The 27,293-nt window shown below is 58.3% G+C and overlaps 1 protein-coding gene across 1 annotated transcript; it reads right to left on the bottom strand.

Moving 5' to 3' along the window:
- Nucleotides 1-43: 43 nt before the first annotated feature.
- SH3GL1 (SH3 domain containing GRB2 like 1, endophilin A2) lies at nt 44-27,293 on the bottom strand. The gene is made up of 10 exons (XM_069589413.1): nt 26,978-27,293; nt 5,354-5,422; nt 4,962-5,034; nt 4,034-4,177; nt 3,486-3,619; nt 3,218-3,376; nt 2,775-2,878; nt 2,020-2,144; nt 1,801-1,857; nt 44-1,473 (listed from the first exon to the last, which is right to left on the bottom strand). Exons 1-10 carry the CDS (start codon nt 27,020-27,022, stop codon nt 1,277-1,279), a joined length of 1,107 nt encoding a protein of 368 aa, XP_069445514.1. The 5' UTR covers nt 27,023-27,293; the 3' UTR covers nt 44-1,276.

Raw genomic sequence — 27,293 nt, 5'->3', positions numbered from 1 at the left:
AGACCCCTTGGGAGGGCTTGCCCTGCACCACCACCAGGCCAGAGACTGTAGAAAGAGACATTTAATACTTTTTTAAAAAAACATCAGGATTACATTTGGATCTACCCCAGGCTATGACATCTGTGCCTCCTCCAGATGCTGGTTAACCAGGGGGCCTCAGGGACAAGAAGGGGGGCCTGATGTCCTTGGGGGCTTTATCAGTCACCAGAGGAGAGGAATGTGAGCCAGGCCAAGGGTCCCCTGCTGGCCTGGGCAGCTGCCTACCTTGGTGTGGAGGAGATGCCTGAGCCACTGTCCAGAGAGGGTGTGATGGCTGGCTTGGGACAGGGAGTTGCCTGGGACTCCCCAGGGGTCCCAGCACCAGGGCTCAGGAACATTCACTTGTCAAAGCCTTTGTGCTTGACCTTCCACATAGTGGAGGCTGGGCCCCCATGGTCCCGTGTGTGTCTGTAAATGTGTGTGTATGTGTACACGCACTGTATGCTGGTCATGGCAGCTTGTGCCAGAGAGAGATGCTCCCTGTGCTTGGCTGGAGATGGGGCGGTGGGCATGAGTGTGTGGGATTCAATGCCCTGCAGGAGGGCGATGGCCTGTCCTTGGGGGCCCTGGCCTCTGAGACACCCAGCCTTGTCTCTTCGTGAGCCCCCAGCCAGAGGGAAGGGGCGAGGCCCTTCCAGGGAGGTGACATCTGTAGGCATTCATGGGCCCAGGGGACCCTGGAGGGGGGATTTAAAAGCAGGGTGGTGAGTCTCAGCCAGGGTGTCTTGCCTAGACCACCCCATCGCACCAACGTTCAGTCCCAGCCTTAAGTCTCTGGGCTGTGAGGGATGGAGGTGGGAGAGGACATGTGTACATGTGTGTGAATGTTGGATGGAGACAGGAGAGGATGTGCGTGTGCATGTATGTGTGTGGATGGAGGTGGGAACGAACGTGTGTTTGAATCTGTGTGTGTGAGAAAGAGGTGGGGGGAGAGGAGGAGGTCCACCTGGAGTCACCCACCCCTGGAAAGGGGTAGGAGTTAGTGTTTCTAGGAGCACCTTAGTGCGAGCCTCCTCGGGCGGGCGGGTGGGCCGGGGGCGGAGTCTAGAGCAGCAAGACGGGGAGCACTGCCCAGCCCCGAGAGGGCCACGCGGAGTGGGGGAGGGAGCCCCTTGGCGGTGAGCGCTAGTGTGAACGGGGACCCCGCTGCCCCTGGACCGGCAGGAGGCAGGCCACCCCACCGGCCACAAGCACTGCCCTGGCCGTGTGGAATGCAGAGATCTGGACGGAGGGGTGGTCACTGGGGCAGCGGCACCAGCACCTCCACGTAGCTGAGGGGGAAGAAGCCTGACTGGCCGTCCAGCATGCCCTCGTACCAGTTCTCATCGATCTGGTTGGTCAGCGTGATGATGTCGCCCTCATGGAAGCCCAGCTCCCCATCGTTCTCAGGCTCGAAGTCGTATAGGGCCTTGCAGCTCGGCTGGTCCAGGGGTGCTGAGGTTGGGGGGGGGAGTGGTCCAGGCTGTCACATACCCCAGGCAGTACGCAGGGTGATGCCACCTCCCCTCCTGCCCAGCTGCCTGGTCCTGCCCACCACCTCCCATGGCTGCCCAGAGTAGGAGGTGGTGAGGGGAGAAAGACTCTGGGAGGAGCTGGCGATGCCTCATGACATCAGGGTGTCAGTGAACAGAAGCACACAGCGCTTGGAGCAGTGAGGGCCAACTCTGCTTCTACTGGAGGTGGGGAGGGGAGGTGGGGGAAAGGACCCTAAACCCCAGGTGGGAGCCCGGGGCAGGGCCTGTGCCCATGGGGGACACTCACGCATGCTCCTGCTGGGGGTCCGGATGGGCTTGTCAGAAGATCGGAAAGATGATGAAGCTGCTTGCAAACAAAGCACAAGGTGGACCGAAGATGCTGGGGTGGGGCCTGGCGCCCATCCCAGGGTTGGGTGGCGGGGGCTCTCTCACAGGGAACTGGCCCTGTGGCTGGGGGCTACCCTAAAAGGGGCCTGGGGCAGAGCAGAAGCCTCTTCCTCTTTACCTGTGATTTTGGGGGCCGCGGCACAGGGGAAGCCCCCGTTGGACTGCTCAGGCTCTCCGAGGTCCAGGAGCTCCCGCGGCTTGGGCTTATACTCCCGTTTGGGGCGTGAGGAGGCTTCCCGCATCCTGGAGGGGGTGCGTGCATGTCGAGGTCAGCTGCTACCCTGGGACTCAGGGTGCGTGTGGGGGGCTGTGTGAGGGGATACTACGCACGGAAACACTGGTGGGGGTCCCCTGGTGTGCCTCCAAGGCTGCCTGCAGGCTGGGCCCCACTGAACCCAGAAGCCTCCTTGGTGATGGCTGCCCGGGTGCTGCTGCCCCACAGACACCCTCCCCGCATCAGGGAACCACCCCCACCAGGACTTCCCTTCTCAAGGTCCTGGGCGCCTCCGGACTGTGAGATGGCCCTCAGGGCCGAGTGCCCAGGGAGACAGGGAAGGAGGAGAATGGCCTTCCAGGGACAGTCGAGCAAACCTTCTCCCCAAAGGACATCCCAAGCCTCTCCTCTGGGACCAGTGGGAGTGTGATTAGGTCTTGCTGTCTCCTGGGACCCCCACCCATGCAACCTGGGGGTTCTTTCTAAAAAGGAGGTAACCCCCACCTGCTGCTGCTCACAGCAGGGTGGGGCTCCCCAGGGGCAGGTCATCCCCCAGGCCCTAAAGGGCTGGCCCAGGTGGCCCCAGCCCCAGGCCACTGGGCCTCCTAATCGGCAGAGTGGGCCGCTATTCACAGGGAGAAGCCAGGGGCCAGACTCACCTTCGCTTGAGCTTGTCAGCCAGCTCATCCAGGATCTGCACGGCCTGCCGGTGGTAGTCCAGCTGGGCGTCCACCAGGGCAGAGAGCTGGCTCACCTGCTCAACCTGCAAGGGACGAGCCAGGGCTGCAGTACGGCCCTCCTGACCCCCATCTCCAGCTGCTGCTTGCAGGGAGCCTTCACAGATTGCTCTGGACATGGGCCCATCCCTGCCTGTCTGCATGACCCTTGAGCTGCAGCTGGAGGAGGGAGAGGGGCCTGAGGAGACCTTGAACCCTCAGGCCGCCAGTCAGCCCCCTGGGTCCTCTTGTACCCACTTTCTTTCCTTCACATCCTAAACAGGCAATAAGCCCACCCACGGCCCTGGGAAGCTGGCACCACCTCTGGGCTCACTTTCGGGGCTCCCCCAGGGTCCATGAGGAGGGTGCGCAGGCTGTATACGCACATCAGTCTCCAGGAGGTGGTGCATACTGGTCTCCGCCACCTCCTTGGACTCCTCAAACTTCTCCATGGCCTGGCGCAGCTCCTCGTCGGGGATTTTGCCCTGCCGCTTCTTCTTGTAATCGAAGTCCAGGCGGCGGCCCTCCAGCTTCTTCAGGTGGTGCTACAGGCCAGGACGGGGGTCAGATCTCGTGCCCAGGGCCTCAGGGAGGGCCACCCTGCAGCACCTCCTGCTGGGAATCTGGCCCAGGCAGGGCTGGGTGGGGGCATACCTGGATCTCCTTCAGGTCCTTGTCACACAGGTTCTGCAGAGGGTCGATGAAGTTCTGCTTGACCTCAATGTCCAGGGAGTCCTTCACCTCAGCCAGGCGCTTCATGGACTCCCCGGCATCCAGCAGGGCGTCACCTAGGGAGAGCGTGGGGTTGGGGAGGAAGCTGTCACAGGAGGCCTTGGCCTGCATGACAAAGACACGTTACCCCCACAGCTAAGAACCTGGATGCCAGAACTGAGAACAAGGGACCCTGGAATTTGACCTGGAGCCACAGGGGCTGGTGTGACAGCTTTTCGTGAGCCACCCTCCCAGCTCTCTGAAGGCACCCATGTCCAGCCTGGGTCAGCTGTCGGGGGATGCAGCTTTCCCAAGGCCATGACACTGTAGACAGTACTCATGGGAGACAGAGGGAGCTCCCACAGAAGCCTCGACTGCTCTCTTCCACGGAGCCAGCCAGCCCCAGAGAAGCTCCAGAGACTGCCCCATGTTCTCAGGCCCCCTCCAACCAGGGTCCCGACCCCATCCAGGCCCCCCCACCTCGGCCTCACCAAAGTTGGACTCGCCGCCCAGCTCCTTCCCATGGCGGATCATGCACTCGCCCAGCAGGCCCTCCGACTGTGGGTAGCCAGGGTTCTTCACCTGCCCTCGGATCTTGGACACCGTGTTGAGCATTGTCAGCTTGGCCCGAGAGGCTAGGAGAGTACGGGCCGAATGGGGATGGGGATGGTCTTGAGGAGCCGCCAGGCCTGTGCTTGGCCAGCACCACTGGCTGTCCTCTGCCCATTCATTTCTGAAGTGCTCCCCCAGCCCAGGGAACCAGAACCTCCCAGACTTCTCCTCTCCTGGGAGCGCTGACAGTGGGCAGGAGCTGGGGAGGGGGGAAAGGGAGGTGTGCTCCTTGAGACCCCCAGAGAAGCCGGGTAGACAGGTCTAGGTGTGGACGGGTACAGGCACCCCTTTTCCAGGGGTTGGGGTTGGGGGACAGGCACGCACCCCCAGCAGCTCCAGTCCATCCTTGGCACAGGCCTCAGGTGGAGGCGGCTGCTGGTGCTGCCTGTCTGGCACCCATTCACCTTTCACCACAGAACCCAGCAGTCCCTGCCTCCCTCTTGGTCCCGAGACCCCACTGCACGTCCAGAGGCAGGTACACAGCTGGGGCCTGCCAGCCAATTCACACTAGTCCAGCGAGTTGACTGGAAGAAAAACATGCTCTTTTCTGCTGGGACCACTAGCTGTAAGGGTAATTTAAGGCTAGGATCACGAAAAATGGGAGCTGACAGATAAAGCGGTAGGAGACCCTGAGGACATCCTTTGAATGCCTGGATCCAGCCACGCCTGAAACCACCCACCCCTGGATGTTTCAGTTCTTTGGGCCCATGCCCTTCTTCTTCATGCTTCAGGAACCAGAGGACTCCTGACTGCCAGAGACCTGAGGAGTTGGGGTGCAGATCCCTTGCAGCTGATAGGTGCCCCTACCTGGGTTGGGCTGCAGGTACTCAATGGTTCTGGCCAACACTTCTGTCACAGCCTTGCTGGTGACATCCACCTTCTGTAAAGAGAGTCCATGTGTGGAGTTTCAAAACCATCAGGGTGCCTGAGGCCAAACCAGGAGCCCCTGGACAGCCCTCAAGCTGTCAAGTTCCCTGCCTGCCTCAGCATCCACACGGGAACCCCCTGCTGCTTTGGGGTCTCTCTCCCTCCTTGCTGGTGGTTGCGCTGTGTCCCTACCACTACCTGCCCAGAGCTGGGGGAGGCCTGCAACCCACCCAGACCCTCCTCATGAGCCTTGCGGACCCGAGTGCTCAGGGCCAGGCTCTGTGGGGGTTGGTAACACTGCCAGGCATCAGACAGGTGCATTCTCCCATTACCTTCTCCATCTCTTTGAAGTCATCGTCAAGCTTGGTTCCTTCTGCTCCTCCGACCTTCTCACTGACCAGCTGGGGGACAAAAGGAGTGAAAAGAGTGTGAGCCGAGGAGGAAAGCGAGGGCTCAGAACGGCCATGATGGCTTCCCAGGGATGCTGGACATGGCAGCCAATGACGGGGGAGGGATCTAAAAGAGGTCCTTGCTCCAAACCTGCACACTCCCGCAAACCCAGGGTTTGTCCTGGGGGGGACCCTCTCTGGTCATGCCCACGTGGTCAGGCTGTGCAGACTGTCTGGGTCCCCCTTATAGGCTGTGGTGCCCATGCCTGGACAGTGTTGCTGTAGTTCAGCTCCAGGTGAGGGGCCAAGGCTCACGGAACTGTGACCTCCCTCTCCCACTGAACTGCCACTCAGGGAAGGAATATCGCAGACCACTGCTCTGCATCTCCCCTGCCCCCACCCACCCCCCGGGGCCAGTAATGAGCAGGTCCCGAGGCCGAATGATGAGCACCAAGTGGAAGGGAAGACCAGTCCTGCATGGGCCAACTGTCACGGGGCCGGAAGTCACTTCTGGTATGGGCACACACACATGCACACAATTTCCTAATGGCTGGCAGCAGTCTGCCCACCCCTTGGGACAGCTCCAGGGGCTCCTGAGGGCAGGAGCCAGCACTGTTCAATGACTGGCCCACTGCCTTCGGCCTGTGTGGTCTTGGGCTATTGAGGTCACGGCCTCCGTTCTTGCCTCTGTAAACCTGGGGTGACAGCTGTGCACTCCCGGGACTACTGTGTGCAAGTGTGTGCTTGGGGGGGCTCCCATGATGCCTGCACTGCCCACCCCAATGCCCCATTATTTCTCCTGAGCATCCTGTCTCCATGGAGGCAGAGCTGCAGGGCAGGCCCAGGCTGTAGGGCCTTTATCCCTGCCCTGCCCACCCAGGGTCTGGGGGCGTTGCTCAGGTAGCTACACACCCCGGCCAGTCAGGGCTCTCACGGCAGCTGCACCCTGGAGTCCAGAGGGCATGGGGCACAGGCAGGAGGCAGGCCTGGCTCAGGGACCTCCTCAGAAAGGCAGGGGCTGTGCACCTGATTCTGACTTTACAAGGGAAGGCCTGTCTCTCCTATAGGTGTTTCTGGGGCATCCCAAGTTTCATGGGACGGTTTCACTTCTTTTGATAACGACCAAACGGACATTCTCGAATTCAGTGGTTGCCAGAGGGAAATGAGTGAGGTATCTGATGTGAGACGAGACACTTCTGGTGAACAGGGAGGGCCGCTAAAGCGCCAGGGCTCAAAACCACACCTTCCGGGCCGAGGGCCTGCTCGGTGCAGGGGGCCTGGGCGCCTGCAGGGACCACGTCCTTCCTCTGAGCGGGGAGGGCACGGGCAGACCCCATGGCCTCTTCCAGGCTCCCTGGGAGTGTCACCTCTGGGAGACCCCTACAGTTACCACGTGGGCCCTCCTTGTTCCGGCCCCTGGAGGCCCCGCTGGGAACATCTGGGTCCCTACCAGTCTTTTTGTCCCCCCAGACCCCAGGAGGGAGCACTAAGCTCCAACCCCTTGGGCTGACTGGCCTCAAGCCCCTTCTCTCCAAGACTCACAGTCCAGAACTGATGCAAATGGGTGAGAGGATGACAAAAGGCCAGAGGGAAGAGAGGGAATGGGCAAGCCACAGGGCAAGCCACAGGCCAAACGCAGCGAGAGCATCAGGGAAGGGAGGGGCGCTGAGGGCAGGGTCCCTGAGGAGGCGAGGACAGCTCTCCAGAGGAGGGGCAGGGGGCCCCCAGGAGATCTGCAGGCAGGGGTGCTGCCCAGTGAGGCTGTGGGCAGGACATGCCCACCCAGGTGGGAAGATGGACTCTGATGCTCAGTCCTGCCCAGGGACTCTGCACACACCCTCTGGGGCGCAACGAGGGCAGCAGCGCCACCATGCAGGTGACACCTGCACCCACAGCTTCGGCATCCCACACCCGCACAACCTGCTGATGTCCCCAGCCTGTGGGAGAGGGGCCCGGCAGGTAACGGGGTGTGCCTTCTCTCCTGTCTGTACCCAGAGCCCCCCACCCCATCCATCGTCTCACGGTGGACGGACTCACCCCACTAGCTGAGGCCTGCACAGCTGTGGCACCACCTGGCGTGGGGGACAGCTGAGCAGGTGGCTGACTGCTACCCACTCTCCTGCAGGGCTGTGACGGCAGTGGTGTGGGAACCATGGCCTCCTGGGCCTGTGCCACTGGGTGGGAGCCTGAGCAACTGGCAGTGGCCCACACTGGCTGCCACCATGACACCCACGCTGGTGCCTCCCAGGGGAGTCATGGGGCCAGGCCTGGCAGCAGCCTTTGGACGTGAACTTGCTGCTGCCTTTCGGACAGGCCTCTCGGACTGCAGCCTGGATTCACTTCTGCCCTGGGAGGCACTTCCCATGTTCCATAAAAGTCCAGAACAGCGTCTTTTCTGTTAGAACAGGAAGGAGGCTGGGCAGCTGCTTGGTAAAAAGGCTCATGAGTGGTTCTGAGACCAGCCAACAGGTGTGCTGCCGAGGCAGGGCTGCTCTGTGGCCCTGTGAGCACAGGCCTTGAGTTTGGCCCCTGTGACAACGGCTCTATGGGCGCACTGCTGGCCTCTGCACACCCACCCAGCCACGCACGCCTCTGACCGCACAGGGGGCTCCCTCTGTGGCCGGTTCCTCCAGTGCTGCCTCTCTGGGGAAACTGACCAAGCCAACCCCCACCGCATGCTTGGTCTGACCTGATTTGTTGATGTCATTCAGTTGCTCAGTCATGTCCAACTCTTTGTGACCCTATGGCCTATAGCCCTCCAGGCTCCTCTACCCATGGGATTCTCCAAGGAAGAATACTGGAGTGGGTTGCCATTTCCTTCTGGGGACCTTCCCAACCCAGGGATGGAACCCACGTCTCCTGCATTCGCAGGAGGATTCTTTACTGTCTGAACCACCAGGGAAGCCCGGCCTGTATTATGGCTCCAATATCCTCTGGGAAGAGTGCCCTGCCCTCAGTTCAGGCTGCAGGTACCTCCAGGGCGGGTTGGGGGCCACAGCTGTGGTGTGAACTGAGGGGCACCCGAAGCTGTGGAAAGGTTACTGCCACTGAGCGGGTGGAAGGACCCCCAACCTGTTTCCCTGAGAGCTGACCCACTCAGGCTGCTCTGCCAGGACGGCCTGAGTTCAGCTGGCATGTGGACCTGAATGGTGGGATTTAGATGACACGCTCATGAGTTGGCCCAGTTCAGGCTCCCATGTTGAGGAGCAGCAGAGCTGTGCGCTCTGAGGACAGCAGTCCCGGGCACCTGGGGAGGGAGTGAGCCTGGAAGAGAGGTGGGTCCTTGCTGCTGAGCACCTGCACGACCTCCACCCACGAGAGTGGCCCCATGGGCACTGATACTAAAGACCAATAGGAGGAGGGGGCTGTTCTCTCAAAAGACAACTGTTCTTCAGCATTCTAGGCCTTTGGCCACATTTGGAGAGGAGTTAGGAATCTGACACGCGGGAGAGAAACAGAGAACGCACATTGGAAAAACCCCAAAACACAGGATGCCATGTGCCAAGAGCCAACAGAGCAATTGCTCCAGGAGCTCAGTGGAAAACAAGAAGGCAGGAGAACCTTCTGTCCTGGAAGGGGGGCTTGGGGATGGATGGCAGAAGCTCGGATCCTGCTGAATGGGACATGCCGAGGGGAGGCCTTGTAGTTGAATAGTCTTGGCAGGGAATCATCAAATACAACATGGAAAATAAACGGCTGATCTATCTGCAGGCTCGGTGACCCAGGTAGCCGATCCGCTTTGATGAATTAAGAGTTTAAAAAGCAGCGGGAGGAGGCTGGCCCAGAGGAGTGGGAGGTGGGGAGAGAAGCAGAGCTGCTCAGGACCTGTGGTCCAGGATGGATGCTCCGCACGTTCTGCTCGGCATTTTCATGCCTCATGAGCCAATGCGCTGACCTGGGGGGCCACCACCTCTTGAGTTAACAGCGGAGGTCCCTGTCCTATCCCAGTCCCTCTCCTGCCCTCCGCCCAGCTAGCTTCTCCCTGCCTGCCAGTGACTGCTGGAGAAGCCCCCACTTCTCTGTCCCTCCTCATAGGGAGAGTCAAGCCCAGTGCCAGGCTAGGGGCTGGGGGCAGCCACTCTTGGGCCGTGGCCGGAGAGCTGGAACAGACGGCATGGGACAGGCGATGAGGGTGAAAGGGCCTTGGGATCCAGCCCCCACCCATCCCCTGAATTTGGGCTGGGGAACGCCCTGTAGCTGGGACACAGGGACCCAAGACTCTCAGGCATGAGCACTCCTGGCTCCAGCCTGCGACCACCACAAGGAGGAGCCCACCACCTTGGCAGAGACTGTGCTGGCTCTGAGGAACGCCCCTCTGGTGAGGGAGAGAAGGCAGGGGAGGCTGGGTAAGTCGCAGCGCCCAGTGCGGTCTGGGCTGGAGCTCACAGCACAGGGTACCCCACACTGACATGGCCAGCCCAGTGATCCTCGGCAGGGCTGAGAGATGCCTGAACAGGGAGGCCAGCATGGGGACGGGATGGGAGGAACATGGGGATCGACATGATCGCCTCCACATCCCTTCCGACTGCGGTCCCCTCCCTGCCGGCCTCCTAACATCTGGGAGCTGCTCACCAAACACCTCAGAACAGCCCCTTCTACTTTCCTTTACGGCCTCTGTCTCGTGACTTGGAGAGCCTACGAAGCGGACAAAGCCAGGCTGGCCTGCTGCCCAGTCGGCACACAAAGCCTCTGGCTTTCTCGAGTCTTCTTTCTGCTTGGGCCCTGGGCCCCTGACTAGGGGGTGCTGGCAGGGACTCGGAGGGTGAGCTCAGGTGATTGACACCTTTCTTACGAAGGTGAGCTGAGGGTGCTTCCGAGGAGGTGATGTACCATGCAACACTGCCCTAAAGCCCCTGTCGGTCCCTGCCTGCAAACCAACGGTGGCTCCGGGTCGGGATGATCTCCAGAGTCTGGGCCCCCATGAGCTGCTCGAGTATGAAATGCCTGCCAGCAGGGGCGGAGCTTGGATTCCAGGCAGCCTGGCTCCCACATGGCTCTGAGTAGAGGCTATGAGGTGTGGGGCTGGGCCCCTGCCCCAAAGGGCAAAGGAGGGGTGCCACTGAAATGAGGACCACAGAAACACCATCCACACCCACACGAGGCTTCACGTGGAGGGCAGTGATCAACACCTTTGCCCAGGAGACCGGCAGCAAAAGCCTGAGTGCTCTGGCAGCAGGAGAGCCTCCTCCATCCCGGGCTTCAAGCGCAGACTTGTGAGCTGACAGAGCAGAAGGCACACCCCTCCATGAAGCCCCACAGAGGGAGGTGTCCTGTCGAGTCACAACTTCCTTCAGCAGAGTCACAGCTTGCTTCAGCAGATCGGGAATTAAGGTCAAGCCTCTGGGCATGCACTTCCTCTCACCCTAGGGACCAAAGCTAAACAGTTTGTGACGGCAGCTCTGTGAACAGGAGCAGAGAAAACCCTCCATTGAGTACCATGACCACTGGATCTGGCCCCAAGGGGCAGACATGGACCTCCAGACATGGTTCCACACAGCATGTCGGGGTGTATGTGGAGCTTGAGCTGTTCTCTCAGCAGAGGGGGTGGTACCTTGGGCCTGGGGCTGGCACGGAGATGCAGGCTCAGGAGCAACACCCCTGGGGTCCCCAAGACTGCAGGGACAAGCCTGCAGCAGGGCTACCAGGCAGCGGTGGGCTGTTGCTGTGGAGACGAGCCTGGCCTGGGGGCCTTGGTCAGACCTAGCTTCCTGCAGTCTGAAGCCCCCTGGTTTCTCTGCCCTGTGGTGCTCCCTCCTGCCTCCCTGCAGACTCTCCTCTCAGGACTGGCTTGGTGGGTAGGGAGCTGAATGCCGTGTGAGTCCCAGCGGCCGCTCCCCTGCATGGCACATGCTGCTGAGATGAGGGGGGAGACCGTTACATGAGAAAAAACCCCTCAAAGTCACGTCTGGCTTAATTCAGAGTCTGATCTTGACGTGGCAGGGCACCAGGAGCAAAGCAGGAACCAGTGGTTGGAAAGAATGAACCAGAGGTGGCAGCAGTGATGGGAGGGGACAGTTGCTCAGGGACTGTCCAGGCTGTGATGAGCTGGTGGACGAGGTCCCAAGACAGAACAGGGTGCAGTCCGACCTCTGCTGTTGCAGGCTTTGGGGGATCCAGCACCCACAGCCCTCCCACCCCTGTCGTGGCAGACACCCAGAGCTGCTCCTTCACCCCTAGGCTGATGACCAAGTCCCTAGACCCCCCCCCCCCCCCATAGCAATCACACTGCTGTCCCCACGGGGCCTCAGACTGGCTTTACCCGTCACGAGGCCCCTGTGGACCCCAGAACCCTCTCCCCCTGCCTGACTCAGGCCTGTTCTGCCCTGGCTCAGCCTCTCCTCACCCCTCCTAGGGACTCAGCCTCACAGGGGCCCCCACCTCGGCCTTGCTGGGCTTCCTGCCCAGGACAGCTCCCAAGGCTGGGAGGATGCAGGTGGTTGTGACCCCAACTGGCTGGCAGGCTTTCCCCTCACAGCCCATTGGCCCGAAGCCACAGGCCCGAGTGTTCTCTGGGTGCTCTGTGGAGGGGGCGGGGGCCTGGGGTCAGGGCTCCACAGCGCCTAGTCCCGCCCCTTCTGGGGACCACTCCCCACGCTGACCCCCAGCCCCCTGAGCACTGACTCCAGTGATGTCTGGTCCTGGGATTGCTGTTAAGGCGCCAAATTCCTCCACGAGAAAGCAGAAGCACTGGACAAGAACCATTCCCGCTCTCACTTGTGATTAACCAGCTCCCAGTGCATTCGGTGGAATCGGGGAGGAAGTAGCCCCCTTGGGCGCTGGGACGGCTGTGGGGCGGCTTCCAGGTGAAGCACTTTTGGCTTGTTTGGGGGAGGGGGGGAGGCAGGACTGCTGGAGGGGAGGTGGGCCACATTGGGCCCACCTCTAATGTGTCCACAAAACACAGCAGAGACGCCTAGTTCCTGGGACCTGAAGTCTAGCTGGCCCTGTGGTCAACCTTGAGGACCCCAGAGGAAGGGGTGGAGCCACGGAGACCTCAAGCACTCACTGGCCCAGCTGCAGCCGCCGGGGAGTCGTCTCCACCTCAAATTAGTAAGTGGAAAGACTGACAATCCAGGAGGTGATGTACCTTGCCCAGGGCCAGGCAGTGAGGTGTATGCACACGTGTGCGTGTGTGTGAGAGACGAAGCCAGACAGCAGGGGTGACTGGGTCACCTTGTTCTGGAGGCTGCCCTGCGTCTCCCTGATGTTGCTTCCTCACTTCAGAGACTGGCTGGGATGTCAGGGTGCCAGGGACGCAAGATCTGACTACAAGCCCCACCCCTCCCACCTGGCTGGGGAAGCATCCTGGGGAGTATAAGGTCATATCCCTGCCCCGAGAGCAGGCGGTCAAGAGGATCACAGCTGTTCCTGGACACTGATGGGAAACACACTGGGGATGGCCAACCAGGATGACACCCGGCCCGTGGTGAGTGCACTGTCCGGAGGCAGAAGGCCTGTGTTGGGGGACCTGGCGGCTCTGCCCCGCACCTCCTGGAACTCCAGTCTCTCACACTGCACCCACCACTCCAGGGTGGCCTCAGCCTACAGCCCCAGGGACGTTACAGAGCTCTCTATGCATACCAAAGGCACACTGGACCGTGAGCTGTTCATGGAGGGGGGACACCAGTCACATGCAGACCCCTGAGCAGGGTATGATGCCACCTACATGGGGAGGATCAGATGGGCCCGCCCCCACCCTCAATGAACAATCCTGCCCCAAATGCTACTCGGGGAGGTGATGGGCCAAAGCCACAGGGCCGGGCTGAGCTATCGGGAGCAGAGCCAGGTAGGGGCTCAGGATTCTGTCTCCTTGGGAGAAGGGGAGTGGTGGGCCTGACCCAAGCTGCCGCCCCAGGCTGTGCCGAGGATTTTTACCCCACAACTGCCCGCGATCAAGGCTCATCTTTCAGGAATGAATTCCACCTGGAACTCTTGCCAGTGCTGAAAAGCCCAGGTGTAAATTGGCCTTGTACATTTTCATTTCTCATCTCAGGGATGAGGAAGGAGAGCTGTGCGTCACACAAGCGGGAAAATCAATTTCAGATGAAAACTTATAAAAAGAAACACCCAACCCACAAACAAATGAGGTCATAAATCCCCCGAGTCCTGCTGGTGAGGCCACACCCGCCCTGCACTGCTGCCCCTGAGCCGGAGTGCGCCGTGGGGGAGCTGCCGCCTACAGACCCACCAGGGGGTGTCCAGGCACACAGCAAACTTCTGTCCAGCGTGTCTGAGTAAACAAGGTGTTTCGCAAACTCATCTTTTTGTCAATGGCAGAGCTGATCCAGGAGCAACCCTTCAGGAAAGAGACAGGAAACAGGGCTTGGAAATCCTGTGAGGCTCACGCACAGCTGTTCAGCCTCCAAAGGCACTGGAGCAAACTCCGCATCCAATGCCATCGATCGCTATAGCCGACCACAAAAGAGGCTGTGGACACCAGAGTACATGTCTCAAGGAGGGGCCACGTGCACCCCAATGACAACAAGCTAAGGTGATGAAAGCCCAGACCCCCTGGAATGCTGTCTCCCCGTCTCTAACCACTTCCATTCTGAAAGGCCTAACTAATGTGAAGCTACCTCTTCCAGGAAGCCCTCCTGATTCTCCATTACCCACCTTTGAAGGACCCAGGTAGGAGGAGCCTGACCACTGGCTACCCTCTCCCATTACCAGTCCTGGCACCTCCTCACTGAAGGCCAACCTCACACTGGACCAGGCTCTGTTCCACAAAGGTGCACACTCACCCTGCGTCAGAGTCTCTGCTATGCTGTTCCTTCTGCTCCAAACCTTCCCACAGCTGGATCCTGTCCATCTGGTCCCCCTTAGAGCTCCCTCCTCAGAGGGGCTGTCCTGACCCAGCCATCACTCTCATTCTCTCAAGCCCACTGGGCTGCGAGTGAGCGACCCGGGCACTTCTGTACCGTCCATGCTTGGAACTGTGTCCAAGACTAGAAGTGCTTCCTTGATACTTAGTGCCCGTGGGAGGAAGGAAGGACCTCACACGGGTCTGACCTCATGGCACTACTCCACACGGCTAAGCACCGAGGACCTGAGAGATGACCAGATGACAGCATCCCTGACCCCCGTACCACCCCCCCACCCCCCGCTTTCCTTTGTGTTGCTTATGGGAAGTTCAAGTTAGGCCGAACTCTGCCTGGGGAGGCTGCCTGTCTACATCACCACTCTCCACTTGAGGTCTGCCCACAGCCGGCCCCCCTCACCAGAGGGCAAAGGGAAAGTGTGCAAAGGAAAAAAGTCTGAGCAAGATGGGCCTAGGCTGGGGACTCCTTAGTGGCTCAGTGGTGAAGACTCCACCTGCCAATGCAGGAGAAATGGGTTCGACCCCTGGTCCAGGAAGATCCCACACGTCACAGAGCAGCTAAACCCGTGCACCACAACCACTGAGCCTGTGCTCTAGAGCCTGGGAGCTGCAACTACTGAAGCCCAAGTACCGCAGAGCCTGTGCTCCGCGAGAGAAGCCCCCGCAAGCAGAAGCCCGTGCAGCACAACTAGAGCGCAGCCCCCGCTCACCCCAACTAGAGAAAGCCTGTGCAGCAACAAAGACCCAGCACAGCCAAAAATAAAACCAGACGCCGGGCCCAGGCCGATGCGCATCCAGGGTACTCTGGTCCCGAAGTGGGGTAGTCTCCTATCGACAGAAGCCCCCGTGAAAGGGGTGTGCCTGCAGTTTGGGAGGACAGGACATGAAAAAGGCAGGCTGACAGGCAAACAGGCTTGAAGGCCAAAGGGAAACAGCCCCCAAACTGGTCAGGCTGCAGCCAGAGAGGCCACACACCCGGGGTTCGCGGATCATTGAAGGTAGGCTCAAGGGGAGGAAAGAAGCTCTGAGTGGGTGCTGAGGCACGCACCCTTATCTGGCACACCAGCTGGGCGGTGACAGCAGGTGACTCAGGGCCACTGAGACCAGTTCTTCAGGTGTGGCTACCAGAAGCAACTGACTGGGTGGGCCACAATCCCAGGACAGCACATGGCAAGCCAGGGGAGTGACCAGTCCCTCCTGGGCCACGAGTCAGATGCCAGCGCCCTGCCACCCTGCATGGCTGCTCCTCCCTCTGTCCCCCACCCTATTTGTCCAGAGGTACCTTCCCTTCTGACCTGCAAAGTCAGTCCTGAAAACCTGGAGCAGGAAGGAAGGAATCTTGGCACAAGATGAGACCAAGAAGGGCTTCCAGGGCCAGATGGGCCCCAGATCCTGCTGCTCCTGAACCCTGGCCACCATCCCCTGCGGTGGCAGCACCAGGGGAGGGAGCTGCCCCTTCTCAGGAGGCACAGCAGGACTGGCCCACACACTCTCTGATGTTACTGTCTGCCCCAGTGGTTCTCAGGGCCCATCTCCTCTGTCACCTTTATTCCAGCCAATAGCACCCGGGATAGCCTCCCCTCCCCACCTACACACGCCCTGTCTAGCTAACTTCCCACCAGCTGCCCGCTGTTGACAGGGCGGGTAGCGCCCAGCAGACGGTAGATCAGTATTTGCTGAGATAACAGACCCCCACTCTCAGGACCTCTGGGGAGAACACCCCCAACCAGGGGTGTCAGCAATGAGTCCAAACAAGGGTGTGCCCATGAGCTCCTGGGGCAGGGCTGAGACATAGGGAGCAGCGGGGGTGTCAATCGCAGACAGCCTTGTGTCCTAACGTCAACCCCTCTGAGCCTCAGTTTCCTCGACTGCGAAATGGGGAGCTGATGACGCACTGTGGGGTCTGGCCAGGAACATGCCTCAAGAACCACAAGCTGCTCTGCAAAGATGAGTCTGCTGTTCCCCACATGATGCAAAGCCCAGGGAAAGACTAAGCCCAGGAGGGCAGGGAGCTGGAGGTGAGGCCCCGCACAGGCACAGTTCAGAGGCAGGGCATGCAGAGCTACTAGAAGACTGGGATGTGAAGATGCCCGAGTCTCTGGAGTGAAGGCCCTCTGCACACACCAGGATACGTGTGAACACTGCGTGAACTATGTCGCCAGCAGGCTGAGGTCCCAGCTGTCCGTTTACCCAAAGCCCCTAGAGACCACAGCCCAGACTCCAGACGGCTCACGGTACTCCGTGTGCTGCTGATGGGTGACACACATTCTAGGGCTCTACTTGGAAGCAAACAACAAGGTTTGAGGGAGGAGGATGGGCAGCAAGCCCAGCATGGCTCCTGCCAGCCTGTGGGGCGCCCCATCTCCTCCTGCTTCTGCTGGCCGACCCTCAACACCCTGGGGGGGACTTTCTGCCCTGACTCCCAGGAAGTCCCACCCATCCCATCATGGCACATCAAGAGTCGGCCTGTCTTTCAAGATGGTGCCAGTATACACCCCAAGACACCATGCTTACACTCTGCGTGTAGGAGACTGTGCCCAGCTAAGCCGGGGTGTCTTGCTACATTTGCCAAGATGGCTGGGCAATGCCTTTATAGTTTTTTGCAGGAGAAAAGCTGCCCTGCCTTGGTCCCCAGATCTTCCTTCTCTGTTGTCACCTTGACACACGTGTCTGGTGTTGCCATTTCCTGAGCTAGGAGCAGGAAGAATATTCCAATCCCTCTTCACCTGATGACGATGGTCTAGGGGCCAGGGCCTCCTCCCCTCCCTCTCATACCCAGACAGCCTCTGCTCCCCTGGCAGGGCTGAGCCCACAGACAGGCAGTGTCTGGGCTCCTGGACCACCGCAGGGCAGCCGTGACCTGGAAGCCCCAGTGTCCAGGGCTCCCAGGGAAACCTGCACGCTGCTCTCCCTTTTCCTCCCCATGTCCACGGTCAAGGCCAAGGCCTGGGTCGTCTCGCGAGTCGCTCCAGGCTTCTCCGTACTGGGCGTGTGTCACAGGACCCTGCGTCACATTTGCCCTAGTCCAGTTGCTAAGCCGCCGTCACCCTCCCACTCTGAGCTGATCCGCCCTCACTCTGTGTCATGCCAACTGAAAAGGTGGTGCTTAAAATCTACATGGTCATGTTAAAAGGGCAGTCAGTAGTCTAGGACTTGCCTGGTGGTCCAGTGGCTAAGACTCCATGCTCCCAATGCAGGGAACCCGGGTTTGATCTCTGGTCAGGGAGCTAGATCTCCCCTGCAGCAACTAAAGATTCTGCATGCCACGACTAAGACCCCTTGCAGTCAAATAAGTAGATAAAAACAAACACACACAGCAGGAATCTAGAGGAACTCTGGGACCTCATCTGGGGCACACCCACATGACTGCTCACGGCCACGCTGAGAGCAGAAACGCAGCAGTGGCCTCAGTGCCCACTGCCAGGGGAGGGACACATGGTCAACACATAAAGGACCACAGGGAGCTGTGGAAGTGAACCTGAGTCACAGGCTTTGGGTGGATGAAGGGCGCCAGCAGTGTGAACGGAAAAAGCAGACTGAGAAAGCTGCCCTGGGACGCTGTTGAGGCGCTGTGAACTTGAAAAACAAAGCTGCAGGCTCCCCAGTGGGGAGTTCACGTGCGGTGACGCATCAGGGAGGGGCCTGCAACACTCAACCATGCTGCGGGTGTTCACTCAGCTCTCCTGGGGGCCTGGCTGTCGGCGGGTCACTCTACCCCTCGCTCGACATCCAAGACAGTTTAGCACCAACTCAAGTGCTTGGAGAGGGATGTGCCCTTTATGGTGCACTAGCGCTGCCTAGCGTGGGGGAGAGTAGCTGAGCACACACTGCCTGGACAGCAGTCAGCTCCCCTCCGGGCGCGGCTGGGAGTTGAGTGGCCTCCTAGACTCAGACCAGGCAGAAGGCCCTCCACCCTAGTCCCCTGGAACAGCATCCTTGCGTCCTGGGTCCCCGACGTACCCTGTCTCCACAACTTCCCATGGAGGCGTCCCAAACCCACAGTGCCTCCTACCTACCACCGGCCAAGGCCAAGGGCACAAGGTGCTCTGGGGTGAAAGGGGACAGGAGGCCACTGGCGGGAAAGGCATGGTGATGAGGAACCCAGAGAGGTGTGAAGTAAATGCATCAAGGCTGGGGGAGGAGGAGGAACCTCAGAGAAGTCTCTGGGGCATCACCCACATCAAGCTGTAGCAGGGCAATGGGTGGGGAGCTGCAGCTGCTCCAAGGCTCCTTGGGGCCGAGATGCTGACCTTGCGGGACAGCAAGACTTCCCCAGCTTGGAGGAAATGCCCTAGGAGAGGAGACTTAGGCCAGCAGGTAGGGGTAGGGGACATGGAAATCCTTGACCCCATTCCCTCGGCTGGCCTCTTCTGGACAAAGGGTGGCCTTGACAGGCCAGGGCTGCCCTCTGGACTTCAGACAATTAAGGCTCTGATGATCCGAGGCCATCAAGTTGACGGACACCTGCTGGGGTTGGCCAAGGGGCCTCAGAGTGGGGAGGCAGGTGCCAGGGGACGGGGAGGGAGTGCTGCCTGAAGTGAGAGAGTTCCCGGTTTCCTTCCCTAAGTCTCTGCTAACTCTTGGAGCCGAGATCCAAAATGACCAGAGAGAAACCATCCATCAACTGCTCCCGCTTCAGAGAAGGTGGGACTGGCTAGAGCTGTGCTGGCCAGCGTGGTGTCGGGGGACTAAGCACACAGTCTAAACAGGGACACAGACTGTCAGGCCTCCTCCTCCCCAGATCCTTGGGAAATCCACCCTCACCCCAGAACTCTCTCTTCTGAGACTTAATTCAAGCCTGCAGGAGTTCCTGGTTCCACATGAAGACTGTAGGGGCAGGGGAGGGGTGCCAAGAGGAGAGAGAATGCAAGGGACAAGTGAGAAAGCTAGTCCTGCCATGATCCCCTTCCAGTACCCTTCGTTCTGGCTAGGAGAAACTTCCTGGTGGATACTTGTTTTTAAAAATAAATTACTTTTAGGCTTTTTTTTTGGCTGTGCCACATGCCATGTGGGATCTCAGTGTCCCAACTAGGGATCGAGCCCGTGCCACTGCAGTGGGCGTGGAAGCACAGTCTTAACCACTGGACTGCCAGGCAAAGTCCCGGTGGGAAACTTGTGGTTTCACAATTCTTTTCACAAGAGAGCAGACCCCAGCTTCAGAGGTCAGGAATCCAGGAAGAATTGATTACATCGCTTTGTTTCTACTGTATATGGTGATCCTGTTACTATGATTTATTACAAGAAATAACATTAAGATCCCTTTTTAAAAAACAAACTTAAAAAATGAGTCTATCTGAAGGTCAAATTAATGAATTAATTCAGGCCCCAGGCTAAGAGCTTGGTGCACAGTATTTACTGCAGGCTTAGATACTGAGGAGATTGATACAGCAGGCTCCCAAGTCCTCGGGGCAAGGACAGGGAAGGACAGGGAAGGTCAGGGCTGGGCCTCAGGTGCATTGGGCCTAGGAGCCCGTTGCATTGCCTGTACCAGCCAGCCGGTCTGGGACCACCATCTAGAGGGAGGCTGGGTGTGTTGTGACTGGGGATGAAGATCTGGAGGGGTGAGGGGCGCCAGGGAGGGAACTCAGGTCCAGGAAGGAGAAGGCCCAGAGGCAGGGTAGCAAGTCCACAGAGGGTACCAACAGGGCCAAGCAAAGGACAGGGAGAAAGCTGGCTGCCTGTTGGAGGAAACAGAAGAGGCAGAAGGCGGCCAAGGGTGGAAGCCACAGGGGAGCCGGTCAAGTCCAAGAGCTCAGAGGTCCAGGAGCCCAGCAGGCTTCTGAGGTCAGAGTGGTTGAGCCCAGGGATCTCCTTTCCCCAGGAAGCTGGGCACCTTCCATTAAGTTTGGACCTGGCTGTCAGGTCGGAGCAACAGAGACTGCCTGTGACAAAGTCAAGTGCAGGTTCCTCTGGGCCTGGAGCCCTCAAAGCAAATTCAAAGCAAAGGGGACAACCTCTGAGCTCGGATGACTTATTTTTTAAACCAGTCGGACCTGTTCCTGACTGAGGCCTCGCTGGCCACCCTGCCTCACACTGGTACCATCATGGCACCGACTGCCCCACACCTGCTCTGGGGAGGTGTCCACCATTCCTGACAACTTGGTCAGTGAGCCATGACCTGCAGGGACCTGGGCCTGTCCCCACCCACCAGGCAGCCCCCTCCCCCCTCAGGAGCTCACGCCCAGTGAGAGGAAAGCGTACTGGGTGTGAGGATGTGCCCGGTGTGCAGAACAGGGGCAAGAGACCACTGGGCCAGAGGCTGGGAGGGAGGAGAAGTACTTCCGGAGAGTGGACTGAGAGGCGGCAAGGATGAAGGAAAACCCCAGGGTCTGAGGGCAAACAGGAAGTGGACAGGAGAGCCGGACAAGGGTGGGGAAGGAGGGACGCTACAAGGCCAAGCGGACCTGCTGGACTGGAGTGTGCTGTCCACACGCGCGGGAGGGTGGGGAAGGAGCTGACACGGCACCCCAAGTCACCAGGGATGCTCCCCTCTGCAGGCCCAGCTCTGCCTTCTCTCTCATGCCCAGATGGACATCCCACTTTTGCACTCTCACAACCCACAACTTGGGGCAAATGTCTCTTGGCCCATCTGATATTCACTGAATTCCTCAATGGCCCCTGGGCGGGCTGTCTCACACTGGGGACAGGGCACGGCACCTCTGGACGACTGTAATACCCAGGTGTGGAAGTCTGAGCCACTGGCAGCAGCTCTTCCCAGAGAGGCAGCGATTGATGCTGAGTCAGGTCCTTTGGAGGAAATCGCACGTCTGTTTTCCCGCTGTGGCTGGGAGTCTCCGAGTGACCCTCCTCTCGGGCCCAGTCAGCAGGTTTTTCTAGGAGCTGAGTGGAAAAGGAAGACGAGGCCATCCTCTGGGAGCCTGGGCTAGTGGAGCCTGGAGGACTGCTCAACAGGAAATGAGCACAATGTACCCAAAGTGCAGCACTAGGGAGAAGTGGCTGTAAATTCAGCCCTGGGGAGGGGGGCAGGGAGAGAAGAGGTGGTGTGGGGAGAGAGAAGAGGGGGAGGGGAAGGAGGAAGAGGGAGATGAGAAAGGAGGGGGGCAAAGAGCAGAGAGCAAGCAGCTGCTGCTAGTCTGACATTCCTCCATTCGGCTTTCCAGGGACGGCTTGAGAAAAAGTCCAGAAAGATCACCCCTAACGTTTCCCCAGGGAACGGCCTGGGCAGGGCTAGCGGGTAAAGATCCCTCCACAGGTCCGCAAGCTCCCAAACCCTCCAGCGGCCGGGAGGCTCCAGCATCAAACCCCCCTTAAACCTCAAAAACCTCCCCCAGCCCCTCCCCCGACCTTGGAAACCATAAACAAGACAGTTGGGCTTTCCTCCCCTACTACTCCAGCCAATGACCTGATGCCTCTGAAACCCTATGGAGGAAGCTGGCTGCGAGCCCCAAATAAAGAACTAACTTTCCCTAGATTGGGTCAGTCTCAAGATATTGGCAACAAAGAGGAGAAGGCAGAGATAGGGGCCAGGGCAGCACTAACTGTGGTCCCTGACCCACGGTCAAAGGCTTTGGGACATGCAGGCCAGAAGCAAATGGCGGGCCCGAAGGGCCCAGTTGCAGCCTGCCAGTCTGTCCTCGGAGGAGAGACACAGAGGGCTGCACAGAGGGGCACTGGAAGGGCAGGCGGAGCACTCAGGGCCCCGAAGGAGGCTGGCTCTGGAGGGACACTGGGGGGACAGGTGGGTGGACGGCACTGTTTTCTGGGTTCAGTTGCTAAGTCTGCGACAGTTCTGGGGTCTCAAAACTGTGATAGCCTCCAATTCCTGAAGCTGAGCAGGGAGATACTGAGAAACCTCTCACCTCACAGGCTCTTATTAAGTGGCACACGGAGTATAATTAAGTATCCTACAGCCTGGCCTCAAAACACACCCAGATAGGCAGGGCGATCAGCTCCCACTGAGTTCTGTGATAAACTGCCTTTACTACACCCAAGATTCATGAGTCACAGTGAGCTTCAGGCTCCATACACAGCAGTTACGAGCAGTGGACTGAGAACATGATGAGCCCCTGGTCCTGGCATGTTAATAACGAAGAGCTGCAAGATGCTGCCTGACTCTGGGGCGCCTCCCTGATGGTGAACAGTGGGTCCTGCCCAGGTCAGGTTAACCTGGTTTTACGGACAGGCCTGGGAAGCATTGGAGATGAGAGGCCCCTGCTTCCTTCGGGGAAGGGCAGTTTTGGGTTGCTTCTGAAGCTCCACAGCCCAGCCTACAACACAGGGCTGGTCACTGTACCCAGCTAGCTTGTGAGGCAGGATGGGATCATCTCCGCCCGGGGTCCTGCAGGGACACGGTGAGGTCAAGGGTCTTCCTACGGATGAGTCAGCAGAATGGTTTCCTGCAAGAGTGGACTTAACCCAGTTCCTGCTACACGTGGACAAGGCCACGGCCAAAAGCCCTTCCCACATCTGCTGCCCTGAGGCAGAAGGTTTTCCGGGAGTGAGTGCCTGCAGCTGCTGGGCTCAAGGTCCTGAGCCAGAGACCACTCCCACCCCCACCCCCAGACCTTGCCTGACACCTGTTACTCCCAGGCTCCACACTTTGATTCGTGCTGACACTTAAGGGGTTATACGTTCCAGATTTTTGGAAGATCACCCACGTCTGTTACTCAGCAGGCCAAGTACTTTGCTGGGAAATCAAGAGTGTGATTCCACAAAATGAAGTTTAAAAAATAGGTCGGAGCAGGCAGTATATGGGAGACCTCTGACATTTCCCCAACTACTGCTTACTCCTAAAAGTTGGGGTCGGGGTCCCCTAGTCCTTCCCCACCCCCACGCCTCTCCCAGGAAGCTCAATCTTTCCTCCTAGACACCAACGCAGGGCCTAGAATCGAACAAACTTCAAAGTTACGGGATACGGTGGTCATGAGTTCCCCTCCTAGCTTGGATGGAACCAATCTTTTGGTTCAAACTCTCTCCCTCCTTTCAGGCAAAGAAAAAAAAAAAAAAAGAAATCAGGCCAGCATTCCAGGCAGCTGCCAGATCTACCCCTAGTTACACTCTCAGATCTCCACATAGCACAGCCACAAGAATGACCAGGAAACCAACAGCAGCTTAGGTGGAAACTAATGTCACCCACACACACTACAGTGACAAGTGAGCTTTTGAGGCTGGAGCTCGCTAGTGGGTTCCTCAACCCACCTCTATTCCCCAGAAAGACTCATAAAGGCATCTCCCCCCAGTTTAGATGTGCAGAAAGACCAGGCGGTACTGACTGGCATTATTACATGGGGAGGCGGGAGAGGACCACAACCACAGGCCTGGGACAGACACCTACTTCTTTTTCTGCTTTATGCTATGGATTCCTCAACATTCTTCAGTTCAGCCTGTCAGTGACCAGAAGTAAAAACTCACAAACTTCCCACTCAAGCTCAAATCGCTTTTGTTTAAGACCTGAAAGCTTTCACCAGAGAGGAACTGTTGCGGAACTGGTCATGCCAGCTACCGGAAGCTGGTTTGTCACCGATGTCTTCAATGAGGGAGACCTGCCGGAAACCAAGCTTCTCTACTCCTGGCTCTCTGTCACGCATCCACCTTTCTCAATTTAGAGACGACACTGTTACAAGCCTTTGAAATCAAGAACCTGTTTCAGAGCAGCGCTTCTCAATGTTGGTGCTTCTGTCATTTGGACAAGATAACTCTTGGTGGTATAGAAGGCTGTTCTGTGTGTTACAGGGTGTTTAGCAACCATTCCTGGCCACTACCTACTCAGTGCCACTAGTGTCTGCTCCCCAAGGCCTGACAAAGCCAAATGTCCCTGGGGTGCTGCACGGAGAGGAAAGGGGAGAGGGAAAGGTTAGTCACCTCTAAGTGAAGAGGTGCCAATACAAGCTTGACAGATGCCAGTAGATACTCTGGGGTTCTTCTGAGGACCCCAGGGGAGATGCGGTGTCTGGGTGCTGAGTTTTACATATGTGTCCATCTGCATATATCAGGTTATCTCTTGTTTCAAGAATTATAAAAAGCAGGCAGCTGCCACAAGAATGCCCAGGAGGGATTTCTGTTGTTGCTGTTTGGTTTGGTTTGGGTAAAATTATCCTCACTTTTCTCAAACTGTAAAACAGGGTTTCCCAACCTCAGCACTGCTGACATCTGGGGCCCAGTACACTGTAATACAATTACCTCCCTCCAAGTTTTGACAGCCAAACATGCCTCCAGACATTGCCAATGTCCTCCAGAGGGTGGAACTGGCCCTGGCTGAGAACCACTGTCCTACTGGAAGACAAATGCCCCCCAATCCTTTGGTGTAGAAAGGGGAGTATGCTGACCCTTGGGCCAGATAAAGTGAGACTGAGACTGAGATCAACAGAGACTGGTTTAAAACATGTTCACTTGGTGAACCCTCAATATATACTAAGACTTAACAGAAATGTTACCTGGCCCAGACGATCCTATCCTGAGGACACAGAAAGAGGATGAAGGCGGTGTTTCTAAAATCAACACAAGAAATACGCAGAGAGGTGGACATGTCCAGACCCACAGTGGAGGTCTATGGAAACTATTGCAGAGGGAATGGAACACAGCCAGGGTGATTCTTGAGAGCACAACTCAACAGGGACTTGGTCACGAGGCCAAGATGGCGGCTCTCAGAGGAGGGCGTGGCCATGGCGGTGAGTCTTCGGGACTGGGCCCCAGAATGCCGCGATAATAAACTGACCTGAACCACCAGCTTATGCTGCACTGGGCTTTCCAGGTTTCTAAGCGCTCCCTCTAAGTGCTACATTCAGGTCTGAATGCAGGGCATTCTTCCTTCCCTGAGAGGAAAGGCTCAGGTGGACACCCTGAGAGCCCCAGCTAGTCCCTCCAGCACAATGGGTCTTCTGGGGGCAGGATGGGCTACCAGCCTGAGGCTGGGGCGGGGAGGGTTTCCAGAGACCCGCCCACAGGAAGGAACAAGGTGGCCCAGGAGTTCTTCCAAGACCTATAGTTCTTACATGAGGGGCTACATCAGGGTGCAAGATAGTGAGCAGCACTGCAAAGTGCTCTGGTCAAGTGTGCAGCGAGGCGGGGCGGAGGGGGAGGTAGAGGCTTGCTGGGCCAGGTTACTCATTCCATCCTGCTGGGGCACAGGGCTGTACTCTGAGCAACAACCCTAGAATCCATCTAGATTAAGTTTCTCTTCCTCCAGTGTTTAGCCTGGAGTCAAGAGACAGACCCCAAATATCTTTAGCCCTGTCTAGGATCATTACTTTCCCCCTCAAGGGGCCAAAGGTCCCGGCTGTGTATCACTGGGGACACATTTCTCTTCCCTCCCACTGGACCTCTCCAAGTCCTGGGTTAAAGTCTGGTTTGCCAGCACTGCCTAAAGGATTCCTATGACCATTGCTCGTTCCTTCCTGGAGTCCATCCACACAAACTCCAAACCTAAGATTCTTAAGGGATGGAGAAATCTGGGAACTTTTTGGATTTGAGCCTATAAACTGATTTTTACATTTGCCTAGTTTTCTGAAGAGCGGATCCACTCAGCTTTCACCAGATTTGTGAACAACGGGGCCTGGAATTTCCAAAACACCTATTCCGTCCATCACAAGTAGAACACTTAAACATTCTTGGATTCCACATTCCACTTCTGGGAACTTAACCTGTAAAGCCAATCCTACCTGTGAGCAGAGATACTCACTGGCTATTCATAACAGTACTGTACATGGCAGAAAACTACTTGAAACTATCTAAACATCCATCAATAGACAAATAGTTAAAAAAAAATCATGGTAGACTTCATGGAACGGAATATCACGTACCCATTAAAAAGATCCAGGAGGAGGTAGAGGAAAAGCAAAGGAGGAAGATGAAATACATGACATCTTATCTCTTCAAAAGAACAAAACAAAACAACAGAATTGAGCAGTAGGCTCTAGTGCTGGGGCTCTAGGGGGAGGGGGGAGAAGGGGGGTTCCCCTAAAGACACCTGGCAGCATAGGAGACATCAGTGGTTGTCACAACTGGGGGAGCTCCTAAATCGACTGGGAGGGGGCCAGGTGTGCTGCTCAATGCCCCAGAGTGCCCAGGATGGCTGCCAGGACAGAGAAAGACCCGAGGTGGAGAATTCTGACTCTAGTATGATCTCCAAGACACAGTTAATGAAAACCAGCAAGTACATGGTTCTGTGTAGACCATGCTACCACTACGTGGGTTTTTTAAAGAAGAGGCGTACACTTCTCTTTGGTTAACTGGTGACAGTCTTGTTTCTGGGGAGAGGGACTGGATGTCTGAGGAACTGAAGTGGGAAATTGACTTTTCACTCAATCCTTTCAGTTCTGCACCCGGCCCACTAAGAAGGCTGTTTGTCATCTTTGAAAAAAAGAATTGCTCTCGACACAGAATTCCCTGCCCCTGGGCTCTCTGTGTCGACAGCCTCCGGACGGCTTCTTCCTCTTCTCTCTCTCCGCTCCCTCCCTGACCTTTTAGAGGGAAGGACAGGAGGCGAGGGATCCATGTCCGGGAACAACCTCTGGGTGCATCTCTGCTCCCCTCCACCGTCTGCCCACCATCCTCGAGGAGACTGGAGCCCACATGGCGGACAGAGCCTGGGCGCCCTCGGACGCAGACCCTGTCCCTCCTAGGCTGTACCCACCCTGCGAGGGACGCATGCCAAGATCGCCCCCTCCCTACCTCCGGTTCCCTCCTGAGTCAGGGCCAGGCCTGGCATCGCCGGGCCCCCATCCGAGCAGTCTGAGCCCGGGGCTCGCCGCACACCACCCCCACCCCGCCCCGCCTCGGCCTCCGCTCACCTGGCTCGCCTTGTAGAACTGCTTCTTCAGCCCCGCCACCGACATGCTGCCTCCCGCCGTCGGGCCTGCCGCCCGGACCCAGCGAACCGGAGGGACCGCGCAGGCGACAGGTTTCCGGGCGCCACCAGCCCCTAGCGCGCCTCAGCGGGCCCCTACGGCACCGCCTCCGCCGCCCTCAAACCAGCCCCGCCCGCCCCGGCGCCGCCTCAGACCCTCGCGAGCTCGCGCGGCCAGGATATTACATGGCAACCACACACTTCCGGTGCCGGCCCCCGCGCGCGCACGCGCGCCCTGAGCCCCCCGTCTGCTCACACGC

The sequence above is a fragment of the Ovis canadensis genome, chromosome 5 (genome assembly GCF_042477335.2).
Source record: "Ovis canadensis isolate MfBH-ARS-UI-01 breed Bighorn chromosome 5, ARS-UI_OviCan_v2, whole genome shotgun sequence".
Lineage (NCBI taxonomy): Eukaryota > Metazoa > Chordata > Mammalia > Artiodactyla > Bovidae > Ovis > Ovis canadensis.
This window is presented reverse-complemented; position numbering and strand designations above follow the sequence as displayed.

Excerpts from the sequence above, each read along its gene's own strand:
- SH3GL1 (XM_069589413.1), bottom strand. The coding sequence starts at position 27,022 with ATGTCGGTGGCGGGGCTGAAGAAGCAGTTCTACAAGGCGAGCCAG. Across the intron at positions 3,620-4,033 it reads GGGCGGCGAGTCCAACTTTG|GTGACGCCCTGCTGGATGCC; the intron begins GTGAGGCCGAGG and ends CGCTCTCCCTAG. Across the intron at positions 2,145-2,774 it reads GCTGACAAGCTCAAGCGAAG|GATGCGGGAAGCCTCCTCAC; the intron begins GTGAGTCTGGCC and ends CACCCCCTCCAG.